Here is a 17,896-nt window from a genome sequence, read left to right as displayed (position 1 = left end):
TATTGAGTAATATCTTCAGCTTCTAACTACAGCTGTTTGATTAATATTAAATCATACACCGAGTAGTTTTACGTATCAACAAAAATCTACTGAAGACACTTTTACTTAATAATGTGTACGTGTGTGCATGAGTGTGTGCAGTGACACTGTAATCACAAGACAAGTCAACCGCCCCCCCCATCCAGGGAGATTAAAGAAGAATCATTTGCTCGTTGCCGTGACAGATCTCTGCTGAGTGCACGACACCGGCAGCTCAGTGACAGGAAACACTCTAATGGGCTCTAATGACGACTTTATAAGACTTTAATGTTTATCCGTCACTGGCTGAAAGAATTTGTAATTTCTCTAAAACAAAATCCTGGATTATTAGTTTTTTGGGGGGTAATCCTGCTAATAAATAAACCAATTAACAAACAAATCAACTAGAAGTTTTTCCCTAATCTGCACCAAAATGAAATGAGTTCCTCCAGCAAGTTTGGGTCAAATCTATTGAAAAGCTTTTGCGTAATCTTGCATATCCAACAGCCTCGGGTGAAAACTTGACAAAGGTAAATGGAACAATATGATTAATGTTAAGTTTAGTCACCGAATCCTTTTTTAACAATTCATGTGTCAATGATATTTCAATGTATTTTGTGTATAATACCAGATAAAGTGTCTGAATTCAAGACTCGAATCCACCAAACATCTGCATCTTCTTATGTTCAGGGACATTCAGATGAAACAACTTGATCTTCTCTCAGATGGACATCAAATGCGTGCGTATGTGTGTGTCAGTGCAGCTCTGGTTGGGATCAACAGAACAGTTTAATAAGATGTCAGGTAATAAACATGCACATACTCGTGAGTTCTGGCACACAGAACCGATTCAACCAACACGTAACATAGCTGTGGTCGTCTGTCTGGTTATGTGATATCAGCTGGATGTCTGCTTCACACAACCTTCATTCTCATTGTGAGGATTACAACCCACAAAGTCAGCAAATGTCTCAGAAAAGAGGAAGATTCATTACAAAGCCGAAAAAAACCTGCTGGCTAAATTCATGTGAAAACTAAATTTCTTCCAAGTAACTTCCTCGTATATAAGTTTCATCAGTTCTTCCACCTGGCAATGCATGAACTCTGTAAACTGTCCTTTGTGTGAATGTCTGCCCTTTAAAAAAGGCTCCATCGTGTCTGGTGCTGCAACTAACAAATTATCAATGATTATTTTCAATTAGGGCCATGAATTATTCGCCCAATAAAACGTCAAACCCCAACAACAAGGACGCGCTTACAAGTTCCCAGCGCCCGCGGGGATGTCGGCAAACTGTTTATTTTGTCTGGCTGTCAGAACATCCACAAGTTATTGCAGTTGTGTAATTAGAAATCGCAGCGATATGAAACGAGGAAAGGCAACGCAAAAGCAAACACACTCGACACACACACACTCGTCCCCACGGCAGTCGGAGGATGATTCATTCTTTGAGGGAGAATAAATCTGAAGTGTTTTCCTCTCTGACACTTTCCTTCACACGTTCCCTTCCCCTCGTTGTTTGGCTCGAACCCAAACTGTTGCCAACCTGCAGAAGATCTTGTTTTTTTTATCGACTGACTTCTTCGTCTTTTTAGACTCTGATTAGAGCCGTCACATAATCATAATGAATGTGAATAACTTGTGTCTCTGAACCTCGTCCCTGCTCGCACGGTGATTTCAAAGAAACAAAAACATTACGTGAATGAGTCGTTGAGCCTTAAGAACGTCAGGTTTAAATTTATGCAGGTTTAGGACGGACACACACACACACACACACACACACACACACACACACACACACACACACACACACACACACACACACACACACACACACACACACACACACACACACACACACACACACACACACACACACACACACACACACACACACACACACACACACACACACACACACACACACACACACACACCTCTTTTATTTCACTATGAGCTTCAGGCAATAAAATGCAACCCCATGAATTCAAAGAAAAATATTAACAGCACTTCCATTCACCTCAGGCAAGCAGCAACTCATGCCTCCACTGATGAGTCAGCAGATTATATTCTTCTACAGAATGATTAATGCACAAACCGTCTGACTTAAGGTCAAAAGCATCCGGTAGTTGACTGAAGGAACGGAGTCCTGAATCAATACAAGGATCCTGATTTGAGTTTTCTCTGTTGGGTTTGCTGGTTCCCACATCAGAGACAGTGGAGGAGGTCAGGATGCTTACTGGGCACTTTCCATTGGTGGGTTACTGGGCACGCCCAACCAGTAGGAGACCCCCAGCTAGCATCTCAGGGTCCCCCAGCGAAGAGCTGGAGACCTTGGCTGGGTAGAGGGACGCCTGGAAAACCCTACTGGACCTACCTCTGTGACCCGGAAAAGCAGAAGACAATGCATGGATGGTCGATTAATCTATTAAATCTACGATCTATAAATGTGTTGATCAACTCAGGGTTTTGTCTCTTCATTCAACCATAACTGAAGCAAACCGCTGTTAATCGAGCGCAGATCATTTCTATCCTGTAGCCAGTTCATCATAAGCTGATGGGACTGAAAACGCCAAGAACATAGTTCATAGATAAATGTGCCGCTACTGTTGATCCTTGTAAACTAGTAATTACCATGTACACAAAATGTCCCATTGAGCACTTAAATCTAGCTTTAATCCCTCCGCCTTTAACAAACCTACTCAAACAGGCTTGTATTTACAAAGAAGGTAAATCCAGGCACCGGACCAACAAGCTCTTTGTTTCTGGTGTTTGTCCTTTTGTCCGTCCTCAATCAGCGTCTAATCATCTCCTCCTCTGTGTGAACAAGTGTGCTCGCCTGCTTTACTGAGCAGGGAGTAAATATTTAGCAAGGAGGAGAGGACGAGAAGAAAGAGAGAGAGGGGGGGGGGGATTATGCTAATGTGTCCAAACACAAGTACAGGCTCGAAATTTCCGAGACGAAAAGCGAGACCGAAAAAACGACAAGATGAAGAGAGGAAAAAGAGGAAAAGAGGAAAGAGGCAGCAGGACGGACAAAGTGAGCGAAGACAAAGATTCCACCGCACGGTGAGAAATAAACCAGGAAGTGTTGGGGTGAGAGGAAAAGTGAGTTTTGGGGTTGTGCTGTGTTCAGAGGGCAGAGAGGAGAAGGACGGAGGGAGACGAGGGAGGCAGAGGAAGACGAAGGACGCACGAGAGAGAGAAATTGACAAACAGAGAAGACGGGAATGGGGTCCTAATCTCTCTTCTCCTGCTTTTGGATCAGCTGAGCTCCCGCAGTCTCAGCCGCTCTCTGATTGGCTGAGACGGCAGAAAGCGGTGGATTAAAGGACGGAGGGGGTATTTCTTATTTTTGGGAGGTTTATGTGTGTGTGAGAGAGTTTGTATCAATGCCCTTGTGAGAACCAGTGTGAGTTTTGGGGTCTTTGTTCAGACTCGTTTCTCACATCAGATCTGTAGGACGCCGTGTCGTCCGCACTGTTGCCTTCAAGTGATCAGTTTGGATTTGTGCGTTGAGACTTAAGCAACATTCCTGCGTGAGTAGCTGATCTAAGGATGGAGGCATCAGTAACTAAGAGGATTCTGTCACTCTGGATTGGAGATTACATTTCAAAAGACGTCCAAATTCAGTTTGGGTCTGATTTGCAAGATTCGTATTTCATATGGTGTCTTCTACATTGTCCAGACTTTCTTTCATCAACCTGGATAAACCCCAAAACATTTTTATTTTGCCTGGCAGTCTGAACACGGCCTCAGATATTTGAAGCATGGACAATGCTTTAAATTACCTAATAAAGGTTGTACTTCCCCTTAACTGAGTGAAAGGGCTTTTGACTTAAAACTGAGCTAAGACTAATGTGGAGAAAAGGAAACTGAAGACGATTCAAAAGTAAATTTCAAAATATATAAAAGAAATCAGCCAATGCCAGGAGGAAGTTATCGTTACTGAATGACTGTTGTTAAAATGAACCCGCTTGTGAATTAACCTGGAAATTAACATTCATGCCAGGAAAAAATAAAAGACAGGATCTCCAACAAACTGTGTCAAAGCAGCTAAAAATAATGAAAGCAGTCGTGTAAAGTCCACACTGTTTGGATTTCTGTACTTGGCATTGAGTTGTGAGAGCACTGTTGCTAAGCAACTGACAACACAAATTGACGTTTTCTCCTTTTCAGAAGCGTTGAATGATTCAGTGTTTCTTGCACTTTAACATGAAGTTGAGGAGCAGAAATGTAGGACATGACAAAAAAAAGTAAATTTATACATAAATATAATACCACCTGGGAGAAATGCATCCAGAGGAGGGTCCTCAAAAGTGTATGAAAACATTCCAGAGTTTGTTTGTGTGTATATACCTGTGAATGTGTGTATTGGAGTGTGTAGTACACACACCCATTTCCTAAACCTCACAGCCTGGTGTCAGCACACAGCGGAGGAAGCCGTGCCTCATGCAGTGCTTCAATCACGCACAACTGAGATTTCTCCCTCTTCCATTTCATCTCTTATCCAGCCCCAAATACACAGGATGCGCACACACACGCGCGCGCACACACACACACACACACACACACACACACACACACACACACACACACACACACACACACACACACACACACACACACACACACACACACACACACACACACACACACACACACACACACACACACACACACACACACACACACACACACACACACCTATCTCTTCTGCACAACTGTCTCCTTACTTTGGCCGAAAGCATTTACTCTTTCACAACCTCAGCTACTTTCAACTCAGTAGGACTCAAGTCGGACTCACTGTTGGCACAACAGTGCCAACAGTGAGTGAGTGAGTGTGTGTGTGTGTCTATGAGTGTGTGTGTGTGTGTGTGTGTGTGTGTGTGTGTGTGTGTGTCTGTGCAGCTTACTTCAGTGTGAGTGTAATGGAGAGAGAGAGCGAAATAGCTTGAAGGACGATCTCAAACAATGATGGATGGAGGGAGGAGGTGGGAAGAGACGAGTGGTGAAATAACAGAAGACGTATAAGTCTGTCAAGTTTCTCCTCTTATCTTATCTGCTGTGGTTACTGTTGTTATAAACATTCTGTGTCAGTGTGTGCTAATAAACGTGATTGCCTTAAACTGGGAGGAGAGATCAGGAAAACTGGGCGCCAGATAAAATATGAGACAGAAACACAAGTCAGAGCGAATTAGAGGGTTGGCCTCGTCTAATTTCAGGGTATCTACAGAGGTCAGAGGGTCACGCCCGACGGGAAAATACTGTTCTGGTGTCGTTTCCATCAACTTCACCAGCGATGTCTCAACTGGATTTTTCTTGTTCCACTTGAGAACCCTCAGCAGAGACAAGAAAGACGATCAGGGGACGGTGTGTTATTGGACAATTTACCTGATCCTTCAAACATGATCGTGCTTCAAGTGATTCCCCACATGCTCAAAACAGTGAGGACGCTAGTGGGAGAAATGGTCGTGTGACAGCCAGAAGAATAAAAAAAAAAAAAAAACTACAAAAATAACATCCAGGTTATATAAAAAAAAAAGAGAACAAAGAATAAATTTCCTTTTTCCCTTTAAACCTTTTTGATGACACTTGGACGTGAATTCAAAACAAACACAAAACCACGTGAAAGTTAATTAAAATCAGCAGGAGACACACGTTTGGGGATTTTGGAGCAGGATCTGAAATGGATATGAAGATGTAGACTTGGTGAGATCTCCAGGGGGGAGTCATGCCAACCCTTTTGGATATGTTCAGGCAGGTCCTTGGGAGAGCTTATGGTATTTAGAATTGCCACATAGTACTCTAGGGGAATTAATTGCATTATAACTCGTACATTTCCCCCCCTGTACATTGGCACACATGTGCTTGGTTTAAATTTTCCATTCACCAGGACTTTGCAGATTTATAGTTAAGTACACAAGCATTTATGTTTTGGGATGAATTTCCATTCCCTCGTACTAGTTCTATGTTTTCTGTATCTGTATATTTTCACTGTGTTGTCAGAGTCGATATTTTATATTTGTTGCAGCAGATCAATTTTCCCCCAAGCGGGACAATGAAGCCAAACAGGAATCTTACAAACCTTGAAGATACAGACAGGGACCGAACACAAACAAAGATGGAGGAGAGTAGTTTTGATTCCAACCACGGGGCCAAGAATCATCAATTCAGCAAGAATTTTAAAGTCGTTGTTTGAGCATTCTCTTTTGTTTCAAGCAAGTGAAAGTTAGTTTTGTTTTTGAACAAACAGACATTGTGAAAAGCGTCTTTGACAATTTCTGTTTAAAAAAACAAAAATTTGGTGAGAAGAATTTGTGTAATCTATTTCAGAACGGAGGATGTTGAAAAGTGAATTCAGCTCAACAAAGCGTGACCACACTCAATCCCCCCCCCCCCCGTTAAAATAAACTGCAATTTGCTTCAGTGCTGCAGAGAGAATTTTTAGATTTTCTTTCCACTCGAGGAATAAAAGAGATGGATCACAATGCAACATTTGGTCGAAGAGCTCCGGTGGCGTAGAGAGTTTTTAAAAGAGCAGAAAGATGTTCAGCTATTTTTAATCTTTTTAGCTTCTTTCTTTTCATCACTCTGCTCCTCTGCCTGCGCAGCCTTCAACATCACCAGCACTCGCCGGCATTTCCATAGGAACGGGGGGGCTTCACAAAGGCAGCGTGTAACCTTCCTCCGCCTTATGAAGGGTTTATGGACGTGGAGCTGACTGCCAGGAACATACACACATATATACATCTCTAATGTTTCCGTGCTTCTTATCAGAGTCTGTCGCAGCCTGTACGTTTGGCTGGAGATCAGAGAAGGTTCTGTGGGGGGGGGGGGGGGTGCTGCGTACGCCCCCTGAGCTCAGACGACTGTATCAATGCAAAGAGGGGATGTTATTAATTTGATGAATCGCCCGTGAGTTATGCCTTCATTAAATTTCACCGGGGCTAATTAGTGGCCTGTCCTTGAGATGTGTGACCCTGGAACGTTCTGTTCCTGCTCCTCAGCGACTGAGACGAAAACAAAAACGTGTTGGCAACACTCTCGTATATCTACGTCCCTGCGTCATCGTTCTTTATCCTTCTAGATCTTTTGTACCGAGCGCGACTTACCTTTCGTCCATGTCTGTTGGCGAAAGGCGGTTTCAATTTGGTGCAGAACTTAGAGAGGTAGCAATGGATTTACTTTCTCACAGAATCTGCTGCAGATTCCTGTCAAAGACATAGAGAAGGTCCACATCTCTCCACCAGATCCCCACAGGGATGTGTGCTGAGTCCCCCTACTCTACACTCTCTACACCCCCCACCCAGCCGAGCAGTGCCATCATTAAGTTTGCGGATGATGCAACGCTGGTAGGGCTCGACTCTGGGGGAGATGAGACCCTAAACAGGGACGAGATCCAGAGGTGGACACGGTGGCTTGCACAGAAATACAACCTGGTCCTAAACACCTCCAAGACCAAAGAGCTCATCACAGACTTCAGGAGGAAGACATCTGACCAGCAGAATGTGGAGTGTGTGGAGAGGGTCTCGGCGAACACATGGACGAGGACCCCCCTTATGGAGCACACACATCACAGCACTTGTGAACGAAGCACAGCAGCGTCTCCATCTCCTGAGTGTCCTCAGAAAGACGACTTGGCCGAGGAACTGCTGGAGACCTTCTGTCGCTGATCCATGGAGAGCGTGCTGGGCTAATGCATCTCTGCGTGGTCTCGCCAGCTGCTCCTCGGCAAAGCGCTTCGAGTGGGTCATCTCCACTGCACAGAAAATCATTGGATGTCCCTTCTCCTCTCTAGAAGAGGAAGCAGCATTCTGAGCTACTGAAAAACTGTTTTCATCCCGGTGCTATTGCTGCTATCAATTTAAAAATGAGTGCGATGTGATGACAGAGAGAATGTGCAATATGGGTTTGTTTTATCGGTCTTATTTATTCTTATATATCTCTGTGTCAGCCAATTTTGTTGTACTTGATGTGATAAAGGTCTATCCATCTATCTTCAATCGACTTTGGTGACATTAAACCTCTCGTGCTCCTTTTTCTACAACGTAAACCTAGAGTCAGTCTGAGTTGAGCTCGAGGTCGAGGCTTGGAAATTAAATGAAGCGTGAGAGGAACAGACCGATTGTGGTCCCGTGTCCGGTGATGTGGATGTTGGTACCAGGCTGTCAGGGAACAAGATGAGCTGAGTCTGATGGTAAACTCTTGATTTTAGAGGTTGATAGTACAAACTGTTGCTCAGAACTCTGGATCCAGGAACAGAATGAGAGTGTGCACAACTGCAGCAGAGATGATTTCCAGTCACAGGGTGTCAGGACATTCTGTAGAGCTACATTCAGACGAGCCTTTGACAAGTCTTCAAAACTCATGGAACTGTGGCTCAAATCCTATTTCCTGAATCATATTCCTTGTGTCATCGGGACCCAAAGCAGCACCAACCCTGTGTCAGAGCCTGTTTTGAGTTTGAATAATGGAATGGGCTGCTCTAAGTGCCACTTAGATGAGGGAAGTCGTATCATATCAGGGCCGGGGATCCCTCCGAATCTCCCGAGAGTGCGTCAGAGATGTCTTTGGGGAGAGAAACATCTGGGCTACATTGATCAATTCGTGCCACAACAACACACATCTGGATGAGCAGAAGGAAAAGAGCTCGGAGAAGATGTTTGCGTTCATGAGGAGATCTATTCTTTGCCAATTTAGTGATTTTTAATCTAGAAATTTGATCTTCCTGTTAAAAAGAAGAATATTTATACTGAAAAGAAACAATAGGGCTCTACACAATACTGTATATTCTCTTATCTAACCTGTAAAGCATCCGGTCAACACACACACACAACACACACACACACGTCTGTACAAGATCCATGCTTGCTCCTCTCAGTCCTTCATTTCTCAGGTCCCTGTGCTGCCATGAAACTTTATCTGGGGGAAACACAAGCAGCAAACACACATATTTTTCGCTCATACCCACAAAGAACACACTGACAAAAAAGCAACATCTGCATTTCCACATGATTCCCAAAGCGTAATTAGATCAGAGGTTCACAAGGACGGCTTCATAGACACGGCTGGCCTCTTTGCCTTTGCTCCTATTCTCCTGGAATCCAACACACACACACACGCACACTTCTCCAGGACAACTGTGCTTTCTCTAGTAAATGATAATGATTAAGTTAATGTTCAAACTACGTCTGGATGCCACAAACTTCTCGCTACGTTTCTGCTGAAAAGACGTATTCTTCTGTTTGTTTGTGTGTGTGAGAGCGTTCATTGTGACTCTACATTCACACACGCCTGCCGTTCCTGCTGAATTGTAAAACGAGCTCTGATTCAATTCTGCTCCGCTTTTAGAAATCTTCACCAAAAACCATAAAAATTCACTCCGTGGTTTTTATGATGCAGCTCGGCTAAATTCAATCAACGTAATAGAAGCCGAGTCACGTGGCTCGGTGAAACAAATGCCTCTGACTGTGAGATTAGATTAAAGGGCCTTCAGCCAACAAACACACACACACACACACACACACACACACACACACACACACACACACACACACACACACAGTGTTATTTAATTTCAAAAAGCAAACACACATGATGCCAGCACAGCTCTTCACCTGAGGAAATTGATTATTCAGTTAACCCGAAACTAACAAAGTTGTGCAACACACTCAAAATCAAAAGAACCAACAACAGCAAAGATCTTTTTTCGAGTTAATTTGAATAAAATAATCAATAAAAAATAGCTAAAACTTTAAATGAGGGAGGACAGGACATTAAATGTGTAGGAATAAATGCAGCAGTGTTATATATATATTATTTAATGACATCACGGCAACATGAGTCTCTGTGATTGACGGGAGTGAGTCCAACAGGACGATCGATCAGACAGTACTAATGGATTAGGAAGGTCCAGCTAGATGCTCTGATATCTGTCAGCTGCTTCCATGTGGCTCTTTAAAAAAAAAAGAGAAAGTGACGTCCCAGCAGATCGATGCGCGGCGATCAGAGCCGCTGAACATTCAACCGGCCGCAGATCAATAACACTTAGCATCCCCTCTGCCGACCTCTAACTAGCTTAATGTGACAGAGGAAGAGTGATGGAGGAGGAACATCAACACACACAAACACACACACACAGACACACACAAGTCTCAAAGGGGCCTAGCTCCTCTGCTCTAGGAGCCGGGCAGAGTAAAAAGAAAAGTGAAGACCCTCACACTGACATTTCACATCCACACAGAAGTGTAAAAGAGGAGCTGAGGAGGATCTCCTCCCCTTTGACAAACTGACATGCTCTGCAGGAGAAACACTCCTGTCTGGCTCCGCTGCCAAGACTTTCCCCTCCAGCCAAACGCAGGCTGGTGCCAGAAGTCACTCAAGCATTTATTTTTTTTCTGCACGGGGCAAACACCACGCAGAGAAACACTAACCCGCCTGGACCAGTGACCCATTCCCTGTTTCACTGGGCGACGATGGGATCCATATGGACCCAATTATATCTCTCTTCTTACTGTTCTGGACTGTTTATGCAGGAAAACTCTGCCTGAGCAGAAACTCCAAAAGTCAGGAGTCACGCGGCCAAGTACAAACAAGGTCTTTGTGGAGTGGTGCCTTGCTCAAGAGGACAACTGCTGGTTTACAGCCACAACACAATGAGCTGGTAGAGCCGATATCTTCCAATTTAAGTTTTGAATTAACACAAAATGTGTTAAGATCTAATAACATTTACATATGTGAAGGTTAAAAAGTTGGGAATTCTTCCTTGGTTCTGTTTTTGTACTGAAATTAAATGTAAGGTCAGATTTGTAAATAGCTTTAACTTATTTTTTTGATGGTTAAGACAATTTTATTAGATATAACTGGTTGTTTATATACATAATTAAATATTTGAGACGTTTATATTCCTCTCAGTAAAGAAAGTTACCATAACTTTGAGGGATCGAATGTGTGGTCATTTAACAAACTGTGAGAAACGCTTTGTCTTTAGTTCCCTTCAGAAATGCAGAAGTCTCTCTCAGGAGAAAAAGAGAGTGCGAGTGAGAGAGAGGAAACGAAAGACAGAGGAGGAGGATTGAGAGAACAGAATAAAAGAGAGGACTGTGGACTCACTGCATCCGTCCTCGTCGCTGAGGTCTCCGCAGTCGTTGTCTCCGTCACACTGCCACTGGGCCGGGATGCAGGTGCACTCCCCGAACGCACTGACCGCACACGTGAAGTGGCTCCTCCCACACGAGCACTCGGCCGTGCCCTGAACACCTGCACACACAAGAGAAGAGGAGGAGAAGAGGGTTAGAGATAAATCAGACAAGAGCAGGTTTAACAACTCGTAACTGGAATTCAAACTCAGACAAGAGCAGGTTTAACAACTTGTAACTGGAATTTAAACTAGCAAATATTGACTCTGCACAGTTTCACTTCTGAGGACAAATCGGACCCTTAAAAAACTTTATATAACCCACGAGAGGAAAGAAAGAAATACGCCACATTTAAACCATTTTACCCACGTGATTCTTGACTTGTTTTGATATAATATACTCAGCCTTGTTTAACTTCTCCCTGCTGACCCCTGTGTTTGTGTTTCATAAAACTACAGCCAATCTGTTTAATGCACTTCGATGTGATTATGAATTTGATTTACGCCGCAGCTGTTAACTCCACCCGGCTGCGACTCGAGGCAGATCACAGCCACCCGGGGTTTCTGCTCACGTCTCAAATTTACTCCGGTGATTTAAATATAGGAAGTCAGGAACTCCGTGAAATGAAATCAAACAACCATCTTAAACTGAACTCATCTTTTACAAAGATCGACACATGGACTTGAATCACTCCTTATGATCTACTTTGTGCAAACACATTTTTCACAAATGGTTTTGACAGAAATGGTTTGACAAATTTATTTTGGTCGCGTTGTAATAGTGAGAAGATTCCAGTGCTGCTCACTGCTTCTGGTCCAAACAATGCAAAGTTAGTAAAAATGTGAAAATGGAACCAGTTCTTAGTATCAGTACTTTGGGATTCAACAACCAAAAAAAACGACTCTTGGCCAGAAAAACTGGCCAAAACTCTGGCACCAACACTTTGCTAAGTTTTATTTCTATCTTTATCTTATACTTTCAGACATTTATAAATCTGTTTTCAATTGTTTACTTTTGGTTGCTTTCAACTTTCATTTTTAACTTGTAGTCCCCGACAGCTTTGTTTTAACAGGTGTTGTTTAAATAAAGTTTGTTATGATCATCATGTTATTATTAATGATAAATCAGGTGATGATTGAAGTTTAGTCAGAAAAACAAGCCCTTTGATATGGCCTGTGTGAACATGTAGACAAACACAATATCCCGAAATACACACAAAGCCACACACTAACACACACAGACACACACTCGATCTGCACGGGTTTCCCACCACAGCAGAGAAGAACCCGGCGTCACCGCACCTTCAAACACATGACGGCAAAATCACGTTCAGGAGAGGAAATAAATAAAGGTTTTCTCATTTTGCTCTCACTTTGAAGCGTATTAATGACCATCTGTGTGTGTGTGTCTGTAACTGTGTGTGTGTGTCTGTAACTGTGTGTGTGTGTCTGTAACTGTGTGTGTGTGTGTGTGTGTGTGTGTGTGTGTGTGTGTGATTGCTGAAACTGGCCTGCCGCAACAAACTTAGAGTTTCTTGGAATACGCATGTGTGTATTTGTGCATGGGTGTGAGTAGGCATATGTGTGTGTGTGTGTGTGTGTTTGCGTGTGTGTGTGTGTGTGTGTGTGTGTCTGTGTGGTTCCTGGCTTCCTCACAAAGGCATCAGTCAACCCAGGAGGGCCTGGCAGAGAGCACTCAGTAACCTTCAGATCCCTCCCACAGCACTAAATTAATGGCCTCTTTCTTTTCATTTCCCTCTCTCCCTCTCTTTCTCCTCATTCTTCTCTTTCCACCATCCCCTTTTCACACTCCCCCCCCCCCCTCAGCTTCTTTTCTCCTCTTCCCCACTTCTTCCCCTCTCCCCTTGTTTCCACAAGCTCTCCACTGATGGGAGGGGGGTAACGGAGGATGGTGTCATCCAAGTCTTCCTGTCTTTAAAGATGTCTTTCTAATTTCCTTGCTCAGTGTGTAGTTCCCCGAGGTCCCCGGACCCCTGGGACCCCTTGAGTCCCTCGGACAGACACACGGGACAAAAACAGACCTGAGAATCCCCAACTAAAACTAAATCATGATACAAGAGATATGAACGTATCGTCCGACTGCACCAAACGGCACCTTGAGCACAACACATGCATGTTATTCCTTCATGTGTGTGGGTTTGCACGAGTTCTGAATTAGAGTGCGCGAGCTGGAGCAGAAGTCATGTCAACACGAGGCCACATCACAGGCCGTGCACATGTCGAACACACTGGAACCATTTGCTCCAACCAGAGCCGAAAAAACTTTACAGAGTTTAGTGGGAAACCATCGTACACACATGCAGCAGGACTGGGAATATGTTGAGCTCATGTGACATTTTATGTCTGCAAATGATTTGTCAACAGGCAGATATTTTTGGTGTAATGGTGTTTCTGGGTTTGCAAAAAAGAAAAGGACTCTTAATTCAAGTTCTATGTATTTAGTCGAATTTGTAAGTAATTATTTATGATAAAGTATTTTGGTAAACTTTGGTATTTAGTAAATATGAAGCCTCAATATGTCAACATATTTATTCTTTACATCCTAATATCATCTTGGAATCTGTCCACAAAAATCCATTTTGGCTGGGCTCTACTCTGATGGATCCACAGGAAGGATATTTAAGACATTTCATTAATATATGGATTTTATTATAGTACTTCTTGTTTCCTTGTAAAACAGTTTGTTTGTTTATTTTTTCATTTTATGATGTTTCTTCTTTCTCACCATAATTTTCTTCCTCTCATCTTACCGGTCTTTATTGTACTTGTCCTGGTCTTTTAGTGTTTCTTGAAGCTTTATGTGTAACATGTGTAAAAGCCTATTGAAAATGATGAATTTAAACAACATGCATAATGTGAACTGGTGTGAATACTTCCCCACATGGGCAGGCACAGACCTGCAAAGTCTCTCTGTCTGATCTGGAAGATTAAATGCTGCTTTTTGTTTTTACGAGCCAACACTAAGTGCCAAGAAAACAATGCAAACATCACTTCATGGTCTCGTAACCTTTTTACAACAATAATCACTTCTTCAAGACTCGGATCAAAGAAGCAAACGGAACCCTGACGTCAACTGATGAAACCGATAAAGTCGAGTGAAAGATCAACACGCAGATGAATGGTTTATGAATGTGAGACCGAACCGCCTGACTAATACCTCCTTAATACTGAGATCATAAACTGAAGAAGTGAACAGATGACTACGGCAGGTCAGTAGATTGTTATGCAAGGCAGCTGACAACCACACCTGTAAACCATGCAGCGGCAGCGGCAGCCATGGCAGACCAATGCTTTCAGGAGCACCAGCATGACCTGCCTCTGATGCATCACACAGATAACAGGTCACATGCTGGGCCGGAGCTGCAGAGACGATGGATCTGAGTGGTGCAGGTTCAGCAGCATGTGTAAGTGGAGCAGGTACAGAAGAGTCACGTCAGCTGATCCTGCTCAAGATCATTTAAGTTCCACGAAAGTTAAAGTAGTTACAAACAGGAACACAAGCATCAGCGTTATGAGGCTTCTTCTAAAAGACTTTCACAATAAAAGGCATTCCAGAAAAGAAGCTGAAATGTTTGAGTGGTTGTGTTGCGACAGTTGTCGGATACTAACTGCAATTAGGGCCGACATAGAATGTTTAGTTTAACATAATGAAGGAAAACATTGGCAACAAGTTGTTAAAACAAATAATACTTTGATGCGTGTCCCTTTGTTTGTTTGTTGGTTGTGTTGTTTGTTTGTTTGATTGTAGATTTCCATGAAACTCAGTCATGGTGACAGTACCCAATACATTTTGGTATGGAACCGGACATCCAGGATTTTGTAGGATTTTCACCTGTTTCCCAGGGAATCATTCATATGTCTTTGTGCAGATTGATTCAAATCCTTAACAGATGTCAGTCGGTTTGATTTTTAGAAGAAATATGCAAAAACCATTATATTTTGATGCAGATCCAGACAAAGAACTGTCCATTCAGGATTTATTCATGACTTTCTTTAACATGGTGCGACAGGGCGATATCCTTCTTGGAGCTACACGTTATCTCCGACCACCATCCTGGTCTGTTTGTTAAAATGCATCAAACCCCACAAATATGCTGATTGATCAACTGGTAAAGGAAGGAAGCTGCTCGGACGATCCAACCACAGGCAGTGCAGGCTGACGTGTTGAACCTGCACACGCACAACACAGCTCGGCCTTCACCTGCTGCCGCTGCCAGAGGCCGAGGAGCTGCCAGTCAGACAGGAGCCTCCAGCAGAGGGAAAGAAAACACAGACCACCAAAGTTCTGTCACTCCTGGTTACCACAGACTGACACTGTCCAAACAGAACTGGTGTGGATCAAGACAGGTGGTCCCCCCCCCTGAAGGTAAACACAGAGGATCCCACAGACCCACCACCACCACACCACGCCCTGCAGACCTGACCTGACCCGCCTACAGCAGCCGAACCGACCCGAGCCGGAAGTGACCACCGCATCTCAGATCTGACCAGGTGGCATTCGAACCCTCATTTAACACCCGTTGACAATGTGCTGCTGTTAAATGGTGACATGACGAGTGTGAAGAAGTGGGTGAGGGAGAGAGCGGTGGGGGCCAAAGCACACAATCTCAACCCGGCCCGGCGAGCGGGTGGGCCACACGCTTTGAATGATGTCAAAAGGCTGCCGGCTAATTAGGCCTGGACCTCCCCGGAGACTACCTGGAGGGTCGGAGCTGCGTCTTTCTTCCAGTTCGGCTATAAAAAAAAGTGATAAGCGGGAAATCGCGATGGGGGAAACATTTAACCACCTGACAATGCGGTGAGAGAGACAGGAATGAGTCAAACCTTTTGTCCGCCCCCTGTCTTCCTGTCGAGCTGTTAAAGTGTCACTTCAGAGAGACAGCTGCGTCTCAGCGTGTCAGGAGCTGCTCGGCCCGAACAGTCACACAACCAGACGCACAGCAAGCGCTGCACAACAAGAATGGACTCAACTGGTTTCCCGACTCGCTGTCACACAACTGCGTTCACCCTCCGTCGCCTCGCGCCGCGTGAGACAGCTGACGGGGACGGGACGCCTGACTGACCTCGTAAAGACAGGAAGGCTGTTCACCTGAAGTGACTGTCACTCGCCATTCACACCGGGAAGAGTGCAATGCAAAAGTGATTTGTCGTTTCTTAACGATGCTGTAACACTGAGTCTGACCCAAAAAAATGTGAGACAAACAAGATGGTTAGAGGACAAGGAAAGTGGCAGAATCTCGATATATTTTAGCTTTTGTAATATTTTTTATATACGTAATATTTTCTGATTCAATTTCAAGTCAAAACAAAGCTGTAAATTCAACAGAGCCTTTTCTGTTGAGCCTGTAACATTCAACTTGGTTCAGCACTCCAAGAGTTAAGGTCAGAAAACATAACTGCACTGCAAACAACTCTCTAAAACCTGCGCTCTTTACTGGGCCTGATTATTCAAACTACTCACTTTTTTTTTTAAAGTTAAAGCTGCTGCTGTTTCTTTAAACTCTTGTGTGAAAGTTTTTAAAAAGTTTGTGCATTATGAGGTGTGGAAATCTGCTATAAAGCGAAAACTGATGTGCGTTTCTTTCCCGCTCCGAAGCAGCTGCAGCCGGTTACGATGTGAAAGCACCTTCACACATTAGCCTCTTTACACGTCAGGCCGACACGTCGTGCTCCTGCTCACGTCATGTGCATCCAATTTTCACTCTGCTTTTAGCTCAGGCACTTTGTCGGCTAAATGCTCGAGATGTGTTTTTCCTCCTCGGACGAGTCACTCCAGTCTCAGGCTGTGTGAAAGTGAAGCCGGTGGAAAGTGAAGCGGCACAGCTGCTTCTGCTGGAAATTAGCTTGATGAGAGCGGCGGCGAGACCGAACCACACAGTAAATGTTCCGTAAACACCAAAACAATGAGCTTAAAGAGGCTGAAACTCTCCACACAGAGTCAGAGACGATTCCAAACAGGTTCCTCATCTTGAACCCTTTGCATAATCGTCATTGTTGCATTGAGATATCGACCGGTGGAGGTTGAAGGACCGTTTCCCAGGCTCCTCCTCCGTCCTTCTACCCACATTTTCCTCCTCATGAGAAATGGAAGCTCTGAAAGCTGCTGCAACACTCTAAGAACACGCTGACTGAATTCCCTGTGGTTGTGCCGGCTCTGGGTTAAGCTGACTTGGCTTCAAGATGCCAAACAGCTCATCCTCCCTGCCAATCCCCCCCCGCCCCTCCCTCCATCGGCTCATCTCCACCTACTAATTTGCCCACCATAGGTCAGGCAGCTCTGATGCGGCGAGCTGGTAACCACAGCAGCACATGTTGAGCCCTGCTGGGAAAAAAAGAAGATGCAAGTGTGTGTGTGTGTGTGTGTGTTTGGGAGGGGGGGGGGGGCATGACACACACATGCGCCACCTCTCAATCAAGAGGGGAATTCTCAAAAACGCTTAAAATATCTGTTTTGTGCGACCGAGAATGTAAACAACGTGCCAGGCAAGTTCAGATGTTGGTGCCAAATCTTCAGAGGACCGCGAAAAAAATCTTCCCGGACAGGCCCGTCAACACAAGCTCATCCTCCCGGTCTGCCAAGTCACACACAATACACAATACTCACACACACACACACACACACACACACACACACACAGGACGGTCTGAAATGTGCAGCAGTTGGTCAGCAGCAGGGTTCTTTTCACGCCTGCTCATCTCAGACTTTCATTAAAACTCAT

At 44.2% G+C, this 17,896-nt stretch overlaps 1 protein-coding gene across 1 annotated transcript in view; it reads right to left on the bottom strand.

Moving 5' to 3' along the window:
• lrp4 (low density lipoprotein receptor-related protein 4) overlaps nucleotides 1-17,896 on the bottom strand; it is a 102,727-nt gene that overhangs the window by 44,933 nt on the left and 39,898 nt on the right. The window contains exon 2 of the mRNA XM_061067736.1: nucleotides 11,132-11,278. Within this exon, the coding sequence (XP_060923719.1) occupies nucleotides 11,132-11,278 (147 nt within the window). The remainder of the gene's footprint in view (nucleotides 1-11,131; nucleotides 11,279-17,896) is intronic.

Source organism: Limanda limanda, chromosome 3 (genome assembly GCF_963576545.1).
Source record: "Limanda limanda chromosome 3, fLimLim1.1, whole genome shotgun sequence".
Taxonomy (NCBI): Eukaryota; Metazoa; Chordata; class Actinopteri; order Pleuronectiformes; family Pleuronectidae; genus Limanda; species Limanda limanda.
The sequence above is the reverse complement of the archived record's forward strand: the minus strand, read 5'-3'. Positions and strand labels throughout refer to the sequence as shown.